At 38.2% G+C, this 13,747-nt stretch overlaps 1 protein-coding gene across 1 annotated transcript in view; it reads right to left on the bottom strand.

The window, feature by feature from the left end:
- The window catches only part of scn8ab (sodium channel, voltage gated, type VIII, alpha subunit b), a 120,567-nt gene that overhangs the window by 25,140 nt on the left and 81,680 nt on the right, over nt 1–13,747 (bottom strand). Inside the window, exons 18-19 of the mRNA XM_036530807.1 lie at nt 4,239–4,356; nt 2,533–2,687 (exon numbers count right to left, since the gene is read on the bottom strand). Of these exons, the coding sequence (XP_036386700.1) occupies nt 2,533–2,687; nt 4,239–4,356 (273 nt within the window). The remainder of the gene's footprint in view (nt 1–2,532; nt 2,688–4,238; nt 4,357–13,747) is intronic.

Raw genomic sequence — 13,747 nt, 5'->3', positions numbered from 1 at the left:
GATGCAAATTCTGACACAAATGGCTTTAAAAGGAAGAGCTACCCAAACCTGTGTAAGTGTAAAACAAAAAAAAAGCTAGTCTGCTGGGCTTCACAGCTACCAGAACTTTAGCAATGGTTTGTTCAGTTTACTCTTGATACGTACAAAGATATACATTTTTTTTTAAAATTATGCATGGAGAAGGGTGTCCAAAATCATGGAGATGCCTGGTATACATATTCATATACATGTGCACTGCAGTCACAGCTTTTTAGCTTTAACTTTAATACAGTGCACAGCCACTACCTAGCTAGCTAGCTAAACTGAATAGCAACACTTGCTCACGAATGCAATGTAATTTAGCACAATTCAAGAGAAATGCAGTTGTTCATGTTTGTTTGCTAGGTAGCTAGCTAGCTAGTTGTTCATATTAGGCTCACAACGTTCACAATTGCAAAGTTGCCACTGGCAGTCAGCTACATTTTGTCAGTCATTGTAGCTACCTTATAAACCAGCTTTCCCTGAGCTAACTAATGCACACACATTGCTGCTTTGTGTCATTACTAAGTAGGCAATGATGCAGGTTGGTTTTGTTTTTAAGGAACTATACCCATGTGTTCCTCAAATAAAAAGATTTTGGTATACAGCCATGCGTCGCTTAATGTCCACGATACGTTCTGTTAGATAGAACGTTATGTGATTTGGACATTGTGCAAACACCATACTATATACTTAGCAAATCTATATGGAATAGGCACAAGATTAGATGCTGCTGCTTACGAGTTGAAGCATAAATATACGATAAACTTTTAATTGTAAGTATGCAAAGTTCACATTAAAACAACGATAGAAAGTATAGTACAGTACGTACATAAGACATTAGCATAGACGTTTATTATGACTATCAAGACATATGTATTATATGGTATACTATGTACTGTACAATTATTCAACTGGCAGCGCAATCGCTTTATTACCATGAGACATGAGATACACATGTTGCGTGCGGGAAGCGTTGCCTTCCATTACGTCCATTACGTCCCGTTCTGCGATCAGGATTTTTAAACTTTATTATAACCTTATGGGACTACGGACATATATGCGAACAACATTGTTAAGCGGCGCATGACTGTACAAGCCTTTGGCCTTTTCTTTAGTGGTTTTCACAATTTGTTTCCAGTGACTCTGCATTTGTAAATTTGTGTTCCCTTTAGAGCTTTTTAAACATCCCTCCAAATAAGCTGCGATATAGTATTCCATATCTCATTCCTATCGAATCGGATTGAATTGAATTGTTAGCTTGTGAATCCGAATCAAACCGAATCAGGGCATCTGTGCTAATACCCAGCCCTACTAATTACTACTTGAAATTTGCAAGTGTACAAGGGTTCTGTTTCCACTATGAATCCTTGCAAGCTATTCCATTAATTTATAACTTTCTGAATGAAAAAATAATCCCTAATGTCAGAGTGGGATTGACCTTTAACTAATTTCCACCTATCTCCTCTTGTTTTTCTGGAAAAACTAATCATGAAATAGCTACTGTCATATACTTTATCCCTTTTAAAAATGTTAAATCATCCATTAAATCTTCCCTGACTCTCCTTCTGTTTTGAAAAAAAAGAAATAAGGCTCTTATATCCTACATGTTTGATATCTGGAACAGTTTTGATTTCATATGTTTTTCATGCTGCACACAGTCTAATTTCACACCTCCCAATTATGTTCTGCCTTACATTGCTTTAGTCCACACACAGAACTTTACATTTGATAATGTTAATCTTCATTCGCTTGTCCCAATTCTGAATTTTTGTGAATCACAAAGTTCAAATCTAAATTTACTGAAATGTGAATTGAATATTTTTGTTTCTTGTGTACTTATCAAGGTCACTTATGTAATGGGCAACAGCAGAGATGCCGACACTGATCCCTGAGCTTGATATATTCCCTAAGGGATTTGTTTTCTGGTAGGAAAACCATGTTGACATTCACCTTGGATGTATTTTTTTATCCAAAAAAAAAAAAAACTCTAACATATCCCTTATGATAAATTCCCAATCCTTACAAGAGATACAAATGAAACTAACCAACCTGTAGCTCCCTAGATCAGCGTGATCCTTTCTTATATATCAGTATTACACCTTGTCCAATCATCAGGAATTGCTCCAGATTTTTGTTGATGGCTTATAATAATCTCTCCCTGCATTTCAAGTTCTCTTGGGTATATATCATAGGGCCTGTTGCTGTATGTGTCTTTGGTTTTTGTCATTTCTGTAGTACTTCACAATTCCTTTTTCCATATTTTCTGTTCTGAAAGACCATTGGTTTCTGCCATTACTGTCCTTTCCTCTTCCTCCTTTTCCAAGCCAAAACTGCAGAAGACAGTATTGAAAACTAATGTCACTGTCACTTTATTCAAATGTGTTGACACTTTGATGTAATGAGCCACAATATACATTCAGACAGTTTTTGATTCTGCTTGGTGTACTGTAGGTCTTCAGAGAGATAGGACTGAGTGACTGTGTATGCGTTTGTGCATGTACATATCCTTACCAGTGCCCCACTGCTGAGTAGGATCATAAAGATGATGAGAGTCTCAAACCAATTGTGCTCCACAATCAGGTAGCAGGTCTTCCTAAGGTACCACCAGTGCTTCCCCCAGCCTTCAGTGATCGATACGTCGCAGCATTTGTACCGTGCCACACAGCCTACAGGAGAGAACAGTAAACATCATTGACCCCACAGCACTGTCCCCCCCTTCTGTCACCGTTGGGCTACACTGTATCCTTACTTTAGCTCCAGCTTAATTTTTGAGACACCAGATAAACCAAATTTGCCATCATGAAGTGTCTGTCATTTTATTACCTCGATCCATTAGTGACCTAGTCTCAGAAACCATGGATGTGATCATTATAATGATCAGGATTATTCTATGCACTAAAAGTTGGTTCTCAATTCTTTTAAATTGTGGTGAGTTCAATGTTCAGAAATATGTTAGAAAAGTAAATTGTGTCAAAAACGCTCTTATGTTCTTAATGTTCATAATGTGCATAATGTTCTTCATGCATCAACCAGGCCAATATCTAGCGTCCTTTGATGCTTTTGTTCAGTCTGGTCCTCCTTCCTAGAGAGCTGGGTCATCTCACTCGTTTATACATGCACCATCATTCTTCAGAGGAGGGCACGATCTTTCTCAAATGGAGTTGATGATGACATGTTGATCCTTGTCTTGGAGATAAATTTGGGGTACAGCTTTTTCCTGCATGACCTATCCTTCATGTTTTCCTTTTGGCAGTCTCTGCATTTGCATTAAAACTTCAGAATTCTGTCCATCACCTTCTCATACTAGTGTCTACAATACCCAACACTGCCAACTGCAGTTTTATAGCAAGCTGTTTAAAACCTTTTTCACTCATATCAAAAGTGATAATGTCGTCCCTTTTATGTTATCCTCAGAGCCAGAGATCTAACATTACCTTGTTTTACCATCCATCTCTGTGACACAGTATGTGACACAGTCGCTTAGTTCATTGTTGCTTTCACCAGCTAAATGCATTCCAATGCAATGAGTATGAGCTTCAGGAGCTTACAGTTTTCCATGTTGATCCATGTTATTTACATGAATTCCTGTGACATCACATTAAATGACTGGCTGGACTACATGATTGACAGGGAGGCATTTTCCATGATATTCCGCCACCAAATTACTTTAACCCAAAAGGGCATTTAATTAACTGGCCCCTAGCAACAAAGACATACCTGCAACAACTTTGCACTTGGGTTTTGTTGTTCCATGCATAGCTGGTTATGATGGGAATATCCTTCTCTATGTGTCTATATCTAATATATGTATGTGCATAAACTTAAAAGCATGCAGCAAAGTGGTGGAATCACTGGAAAAATGTTCCAACTTTTCTGCCTCTGAGCAACAATCTGAGACTGACTTGCTTACTGATTTAACTTTTTTTGTATTTTAGGTTATATATGAGTTTTTTAATGTACATGAAAGTTCACTTTAATAAGGCAATTATGCAGAAATCTCAATTTTGATGCACTCATTTCACAATGTTTTCACACTGTAGTTGATAATGACCAAAACCCTTATTTTAGATATTACGTCACCAATTGATGCAATATCTAAAATAAGATGACTAAAACAACATCATTATTCAGTGCTGTTATATAAATAACATTCAATAATGTTGAAATGCTTAGAAATTTAATATATGATGAGCATTTGCTGGGAACTACAGTGACACCTTCTGTCCAGCAAGGGTCTGGGTCCAGGTACTCCTCCACAGCCTCCACAACCACCACATCCTCCACATCTGGCTTTATGTCAATGGTGCTTCCCTCTGAGGAGCTAGTGTCATCCAGCTGCAGAGACAGACAGACATACAGGCCAATTCACCTCCCACCCTCCTTCCATCCCATTTTCTGATGACCTCCTTATAACACTGATACTGGAACATTAAACAGACATCAGGGCCCATTGTCATCCTATGAGCCAAGAGCTGACCAGTCAGCTACAAACAGAAAAGGCAGAGAAACAACTGACTTTTTAAACCAATTTTTCATGGCTGAAAGGAAGCCTAGTATGTTTTGAGCAGTGTGTAATTCTGAGACTGCCTTTGATTTAAACACTCATGCTTGTATCTACAGTCAGCATCTGCACATGACAGCTGATGTCAAAATGTCTGCACACAAGGGGCACTAGTGAGCAACAAATGGAGTAAGGCACACCTCTCAGAGTTCCTGCAGAATCCTTACTAATTCCATACTTAAACAACACTTTTGAATTGTGTGTAAAATGCTCAAAATTTATCATTAACAAACCAAAGTGTAGTCAAAGGACAGTGAAATTGACGTACATGGCGTCAAATCTGCGAAAATACAAATACGACGGCCAGTCCAATGCAAGGCCCAACACCTCCTCGGCGCAGAGTTCAGAAAACTCCAACCCAGCCCCACTTGCACCCGCAGCAAGTCTGACCATGGACATTGCATCGATTAAAGCCGATATCCTCACCTTCCTAAGGAAAGACATATCCACTGAAATAAGAGAAGAGCTGAAGAGTGCTTTGGCAGATGATTTTGAAACGTTAAAGAAGGAAATAAAGGCAGTGAAAACTGCAATTACCAACAATACAACCGCAATCCACACAGAAATTGAACACGTTAAAGCTAATGTGAAAGTCGTTGAAGAAGGACTGTCAACATGGTCAGACGAGGTAGTATCCCTGCAAACCTCTGTAACAGACCTTAAGAAGCAAGTAAAGGATCTAAAAGAAAAATGTGAGCGCTTGGAGGGGAGGATGAGGAGGGGTAACATTTGGATTGTGGGGGGCGGTGAGCAACCAGGATCAAGTTCTCCCGTGGCAATCTCCAAACTTCTTAAGGAAGTTTTCCAGTTGGACAAAGAGGTACACATCGAGCACTCACACTGCAGCCTGACACAGAGAAAGGCGGAAGATAAGCTGCGCGTAATCATTGCAAAACTACACAACGATGGAGATGCCATGGAAATCCTGAGGAAAGCCCGTAACAGTGGTGGTCGACTCAACAACAATGGCAAACCAATCACCATATTCCTGGACTACACGGCCAAAGTCTGTAAAGCCAGAGCAGGCTTCACAGACGTCAGGAAGATGCATTGAGATAGACCATAAGTTGCTAAGAAAATCATAAAATACCTCACCTGAAATATAACCTCTCACTCTATTATTTCATTTTCAATTACCTAATCACCGAAAAGATCGAGGGCAATTTACGGTTTACCAAACAAAAATACTATGAAAATGGTAACAGGGCAAGCAGATTGTTAGCATTAAGACTTAAAAAACAGGAATCATCTAATATAGTACAGAAATTAAAGTCAACACTTCAACACTCACAAAACCTGATGAAATTTCAGATTCTTTTGCAAAATTTTATAAGTCCCTATACAAAAATACGGATACTTGCACAGACGATAAAGAACTGGCACAATTCCTGAAAGACATCAAATTAAAAGAGCTATCTGGATCTATGGCAAAGGAGCTGGATGAGCCAATTAAGGAACAGGAAATACAACAGGTAGTTTCTAAACTGAAAAATAACAAAAGTCCTGGACCAGACGGGTATATAAATGAATTTTATAAAACGTTTAAAGAGACAGCATCACCTTTACTGTTAAAAGCTTACTATCACGTGCTACAGTCTGGAACCGTGGCCCCCTCAATAGTTGTAATACATAAGGAAGGCAAGGACCCCACCAAATGCCAATCATATAGGCCCATATCATTGCTAAATACAGATCTACGTATACTAACAGCCATTCCAGCAATGATACTGTCTCCTTGATGCCCAGAAGGCATTCGACCAAGTATCATGGCAATACTTATTCCAAACATTGAAACGATTCAAATTTGGCCCCAATTTCATAAAGTGGATACAAACATTGTATTCTAATCCACAAGATGTAGTTAAAGTAAACGGGTCTTTATCACACTGGTTTACGCTAGAATGCGGATGCAGACAGGACTTCTCTTTATCGCCCCTGCTGTTCAATATCAGCATTGAGCCACTGGCACAGCTAATCAGAGACAACGATAACATGGGGACTGACAATAAATGAAGAACAACATAAATTGTCATTGTACACAGATGATGTGCTCTTATATGTAGCAGAACCTGCAACAACAATCCCACACTTAAAGGACCTTATTTCCATATATGGGTACTTCTCAGGCTATAAAATAAATGAAGATAAAACAATGGCTGTGGACTTACGGGGTAAAATTTCACAAACGGTCAAACTCCAGAGTGGGTTTAAATGGCCTGAAGATGGCATTAAATACCTTGGTATTCAAATCCCTTCATTGCTAAAAAAATTTATATGACGCAAATTATAAAAGCATAATCCAAAATATCAGTAAGGATCTGGACCGATGGGCAACACTTCCCCTGTCTCTATTAGACCGTATCGAGAGGCTTCTACATCCATTTCAGATGTTACCTATTGACATCTCTAAATCTACATTTGATAAATTGCACAGGCTCATTTCAAAATTTATATGGCAAGGAAAGCGCCCAAGAATCAGACTAAAAACATTGCAGTTATCCAAATCGCATGGACGGCTCAAACTCCCGAATCTAAGATATTATTTCTGGGCTGCACAGTTAAAACCTTTAACAATATGGATTCAGGATCTTTCATGTACACGCTAGCTCAACATCGAAAAAAGTCAATGTATGAGGCCCCGAGGCCCCTACAGACCTTGCCCTTTCTTGACACCCCCTTAACAGAAATTTCAATGGGTGAATGGACTACTCTCACACTAAAAATATGGAGGAAAATAAAACTATTATTTGGATTACCTAAAGTAATTTCAGCACTAACTAATATCGGATTCATAAAGGATTTTTTACCCTCTCATATAGATGCAGGCTTTAGAAAATGGTCAGCATCATTCTCATCATTCAACATCAACTCATTAATCTATACCAACTCCATAAGGATGACTGTATAAGGTATCACCATAAGGTGTCACTTAAATCATCTGATCAGTTAAGAGAGGAATTCAAGCTTCCTAACACAGACTTTTTCAGATATTTACAATTGAGGAACTTTTTAACAAAACATAAAGAATGGAATAAAGTCCTGGAACCCACTCTAACTGAAGAGTTCTTGATAAAATTACAAACAGGGAACAGGGGTAAGAAAGGTATATGTCATCTTTACCAAATATTTTTAGGCATGAAACCAAATAATACACTAAAAGGGAGATGGGAAACCAAAATGAATACACAGGACATGTGGGAAGAAATATGCTGAGGCACATCTAGTAACCAATTCAAGTACATGGAGGGAATTTAAATGGAAGGTAATTACAAGATTTTTCTGGACACCAGAAACAGCAGCTAAAATGAGCCCAACAAACTCAAATAAATGTTGGAGAAATTGTGGCACACAAATTGACAACCATACCCACGTGTTTTGGACATGTCCTAAAAAACGTTTTGGCAAGATGTGTTTGAGGCACTTAAAGAAGTATTCCACCAAAATTTCACAAAAGATCCAAAGGTGGCATTGCTAGGAGTAACACTGAAAGGCATTGATGGAAGGGCTGAGAAATATCTTTTACAAATATTGCTAACAGCAGCAATTAAATGTATCACAATTAAGTGGTTAAAACCTGATCCCCGACATACAATATATGGACTGAGAAAGTATGGGAAATTCATCAGATGGAACAAATAACGTACTCTTTGAGACTCCAAAAAGATGTATTTTTTAAAAGGTGGAGTCCTGCCATGGCTATATTAACACAGTGAAGTGGTCCAAATCCTCCCACACAAAATTTCTGAATCTTCTCAACTCATCGTATCTCTTTATCCATATACACACACCTATAACACTACACACATTCACACACAGTCCCCCCTTCTTTTTTCTCTTTTTCTTTTTGTTTTATTGTTAAAATATTAAACAATGTATAAACCATGTGGATACAGCTGAAGAAAAATGAAAAAAAAAACAGTAGGAAAAACTGATTGTGAACTGATGAAATGATTGTGTAAGTTGCTGAAACTGTAATAAAAACTAAGTAAAAAAAAAACATACACACACAAAGCTATGCTACAGTTGGTAGTCACTCAGACTTGCAGCCTGTTTCTCTGCCTCCACTCTTTCTGCGCTCCACACTATTGTCCTATGACTGGGAACTCAATACTCAGGACAGACTCCTTCCATCAGGTCGTGAAATCCTACATCTTCCACAGTGTCTAATTTTTTCATGTCCTTAGCAACCATCTTTACATTTGTGATGGTGTTTATGATGATCTCGGGTCTTACAGATATTGATGCTAGGGAACCTGATTTTGGCTGCAGGTAACCAGTAATAACAGACACATTGTTAGAGTTGGCCATGTGAGATGAGAGGTTTAATGTCTAATCACTGTGACCTATGAGTGACTCACAGTGGCAACACTGGACATGTTTATTGTCTTGAATAACACCATTATCTTGGGTTTCAAAACCAAAGTGCTTCCACACATTGCTGCGAGACTTGTTAGGAGTTGTTATGTATCTACTCTCAGAGTTTGCCACCAGCCAGATGCCTTCGTCTTTGCTTTGCCTTACCAGTACTTACAACGTGAGGGGAAATCAGAGGGTACATTTTTAACAAAATGGTCTCAGAGGGATACAAAACAATATCCTGGCATGCTCTGCTCATATCAATATCAGCTGACATTACATTATCTGCATTTAGCAGATGCTCTTATCCAGAGAGGCTTTCATCAGTTACAGGGTTTCACAATGTTATCCATTTATCCGACCATTTTTCCTTTCCCAAGGGTACAGCAGCAGTGCCCCAGCAGGGAATCAAACCGGCAACCTTTCGGTTACAAGTCCTGCTCCTTAACCACTATACTACATTGCTGCCTTTCATGGTTGTGTATTAGTTCCTAAAAAAGCAATTGTTTTCATGTGATTTTAATTGTGATCTCATATGAAGTGCACAAACACAGTGTAACCTATAGGACATCCCAGATAAAAAGCAATCAGCTGACAATGATACAGTATATGGTGACTTACCAACTGCAAAGAACAAGATGCCTGGACCATGGCTGCACTGCTGCACTTAAGAATGGAACTAATGCCTTTATTGTGTTCTCCTCATGTTAACATTCCCACTCTTTACTAGGAGTCTCAGCTGCCTTTCCTCAGGGTCAGGGCATAGTTTTACATTTTTTCTCAGTTGGACTGGACTTTCTGTTTTTTTTTTTTCTTTTCCTGTTTTTTTCAATCGTCCAATTACTTTTGAGCCCCTGAAAATGGGGTGACTAAAAATTGCAGTAATTCTTAACAGTTTATATGATATTTTTGTTAAACCCCTTGAATTAAAGCAGAAAGTCTGCACTTCAATCACATCTTGATTGCTTCATTTCAAATCCACTGTGGTGGCATACAGAGCAAAAATCATGAAAATTGTGTTGCTGTCCAAATACTTATGGACCTAACTGTATATAAATGTCAGAATGCGAGCAGGAATGTCTACATGTGACTCAGCTCACAATTCAAAAACTGTTCAGCACTGAACCGAAGACATTGTGAGAATCTGCACAACTGTAGCTCTATTATTATGTATTTTTATGCATGTAGAGCCAGTATTCATTCAGAGAATTAGTAACAGAAGTGTCGGCTTTCAGCCCGTGTTCTAAAATCCTATCTTTTTGAATGGGGTAAAACTGGAGCAGTTTTTTTTTTAAATATTGTTAAAAATATAAAACTATGAATTTATAAAAGTAGAAGCACACCCTTTGGGCAACCACACTAATTAGCAAAAATTAGTCCTTTGAGCTATGTTGTGCAACTTATACCACACACTTATACCCTTATATTAATGATTGTAGAACATGCTAAGAAAGGTCTCATGATTCACTGATCTTCAAACCAATCAAATTCTACACAACAAAAGAAAATGATACTGTATATTATCCCAAGTGAGACATATACCTCTTATTCTTGCTTTCCATCAGAAATTCCACCAAAAGAGTGGAATTTATCCTTCTAAAGAGGACAAGAAAACACTAATTTGAATTCACCCTGGTCTCCTCTGATACATAGCTATTTTTTTTCTTTGTCACTGTTTTATTGATTTTTAATGGCAAGCTATTTGAGAGCACAAAAGCACCCACTAACTGAAATTAAGATGCCTCTGCTTGTGCCTATCTTATCTTGTTGTCTGCTTAACTGAAGGAGTTCGGTCAGAATGTGTAGTCCCATGCAAAAAAAGATAAGGTAATAATTTTTCAGCATTTTTATCTCAATGACAGTGGGTTTTTTTCTGAATGCTTACCAGCCTGAAGTGAATGAAAACAGAAAGTCATAGGGAAAGAATATTGCATATCATTTAATGTTACAGCCCAAATGATGCAGAAGAGTACTATAATCTGGTCAACAGCCAGGGTTGAGGAGTAACGGAATACATGTAATGGTGTTACGTATTTAAAATACAAAATATGAGTAACTGTATTCCGTTACAGTTATCATTTAAATTGATGGTAATCAAATTACAGTACTTTTTAAAAATATTTGGATTACTGAAGGGATTACATTAGATTTTTTTCATTTAATTTCATTAGATTTTTTTCATTGAATATTAATTCAGTTGGAAAATCTATCCAATGATAGGCAACTCCGGGGTGTATCTCCCATATGCCCCTCATGAAGAAAAAAGCCTGCAGCCTGCCTGACTCACAACACAGTAGAATGGAGAGTGAGGCAGAAAGCAACCAGCGCAACGTGTTAATGTCATGGAAATACTGGGACAATTTTACTTTCAAATTTCAAATAAGGTTGCAACATAACAGTACAATGCAAGCTGTGTTTGCCAACAACCAAACTGCTATCCGCTTCAAAAGAGTCAACCTCTAACCTGAAGAATCATCTTGAAGTAAATTCTCTTTTTCATTATTTAAGCTAATATTGATCGCTAGCTAGCTATCTTACATAGTTTGGCTGCACTGGATTAGCTATTCAACTAGCTAGTAGGCTAGTAGGTATCGTATTAAAGCTAACTAGCTAATGAGTAGATACAGTGACAAAATAAATAAAATTTCACATGTTCAATACTGTGAATACTCCAACAATTTTATTCTATGCATATAATACATTAAATTGTTAAGCTATCCTTTCTCACTCACAATGTATTTAGGGTGGTTAGTGCCTTTTCTAACTTGTGTTTTCGTGTAATGTACAGTTTTTGAATTAACATTTACAGTTCTGAAGAAACTGCGATGAAATGCCCATAGACTTAACATGGGGGTGCCAAAATGTTAGCCACAACAAGTGAACATTCTAAAAATAACTGTTCAGAACCTTAGTCAGATGAACATTCTTTAAAAAACCGTTAAAAATGACAAAACACAGTAGGTGCGTTTACCTGGAGCCTAATATTCCATTAATAATCTGATTCAAGATCAATCGGAATGAAAATGCCTTGTGTAAACACCTTGATCGGAATGAAATACCCCAATCCAATGGAGAATTCAACTGGATTTAAAGAGGTGGTGTAGATTTCTGATAATCCATTTGATAGGAAAATATTAGCCATGCAGACACTCAATGGGATTGCCTTCTGCACTTGGAACTTTCTGTACATGGTCATTATGTGAAGTAATGACGTATTGACGTTTCAGCCAGTGCAAAAAATTGGTCGACGACAGAGACCACGCATATGTTAATCATTCTCAAAGAATTAAGCATAGTCGAGCGACTAGATGGGCGCAAATCTCGCAACAATGAGCTGTTTAAGCAAGTTTGGGAAAAGCTTAATGAAGCGGGGGTAAACGGGTCTATTGAGTAAATTAAGAACCGCTGGAAGGGGCTGAAGAATGGATATTATAAGGCAAAATCTGACCAAAACAAAAGTGGTGCAGCCCCTACCAACTTTCCATTTTCTGGCATAATGGAGGAAATTATAGGACAATGGCAGCTGGCTACCTCAGCCCAAAACGGTGTTGATGTTGGGCTCAGTTCGCCTAAGACACCGGAGAGTTCTGTCTCCGAGGAAAACATCTCTGGTAGCCTAAGTCACCTCTCCCTCCCACCTCACACACAGTACTCGTACATTTGGAATATGGTTGTAGGCTAGATTTTTGTGTTCAATTTTGAGGTTAAAGTCGGAGGTTGCTGTTTCTATACAATATCCTATAAAGCAACCCGAAGTAGTAGGTATAGTGTAGCCACCAGTCCACTCTAGAACTAATGTAGTTGGCTAGCTAGAGCAGAGGTTTTCGACCTTTTTGGGGTTAAGGCACATCAAAGGTCAAACTAGAATGTCAAGGCACACCAACTTAAAGTTGGTTATCAATTATAAAGAATGTCACACACATTATGATAGGCTATAATGTCATTAGCGAGATTTGACCCATATTGCACTACAGCAGACTGTCAAATAATTATCAAACAGTTAAATCAGTAGGGCTGCCCCCTAATAGTCGACCAAACGTTAGTTGATGAGAAGAGTCTTAGTCGACCAAGTTTTCATTGGTCGTTTAGTTGCAGAAAAAAAAACTCCAAACTCCATTTGGAGCTGCACCTTGTCATTAAAAAGTTATTAGACTATGTGGGGCAGGAAATCATCCAAAGTTTGGGATCATTTCGAGTGTGTAAAGGACAACCCCAAGAAGGTGACATGCAAACTCTACATGCAAAGATTTGCCTATCATTCGTCGACCTCAAACATGACTTATCATCTGAAACATGTAGGGGAGAGCCGGTATGAAAGTAACATGGAACGAAAGTAACACAGCGATTTTCTCCGATCCCATACAAGTCTGATATGCCTGACTGCGTCAGCACGTACAGCATGCAACACTTACCAGAACCCTGAAAATTACATCATACTTTTGCGGAGTTATACCTGAGAAGCTGTTTTCGATCACGGAAAGTAAATTCACTCAAGCAGTAATTTTTTTTGAATGACAAGTTGTGTCTATTGTTTCATGTGTCATAGTCATGATCATTTGACAGATTAATTAGTATTTTAACACATCTAGAAGTTTGCCATGTCATGAGTTTCTCAGTTTAGAAGCAAGTCAGGTTTAACTGTCAGGAGTCATTGTCGGGACGATTGTAACAGTTGTTTCTTTCGTCCCTCTACAATAACAACTATACTTATATTATTATACCGAAGTCGTTCCACATTTGTACAAAATGGCACCTAGCATTGATAGAACACACACGAGTTGATCACAACGAAAATTAGTTTCTGTCCTG

This window comes from Megalops cyprinoides, chromosome 6 (genome assembly GCF_013368585.1).
Source record: "Megalops cyprinoides isolate fMegCyp1 chromosome 6, fMegCyp1.pri, whole genome shotgun sequence".
NCBI classification, from domain to species: Eukaryota; Metazoa; Chordata; class Actinopteri; order Elopiformes; family Megalopidae; genus Megalops; species Megalops cyprinoides.
The sequence above is the reverse complement of the archived record's forward strand: the minus strand, read 5'-3'. Positions and strand labels throughout refer to the sequence as shown.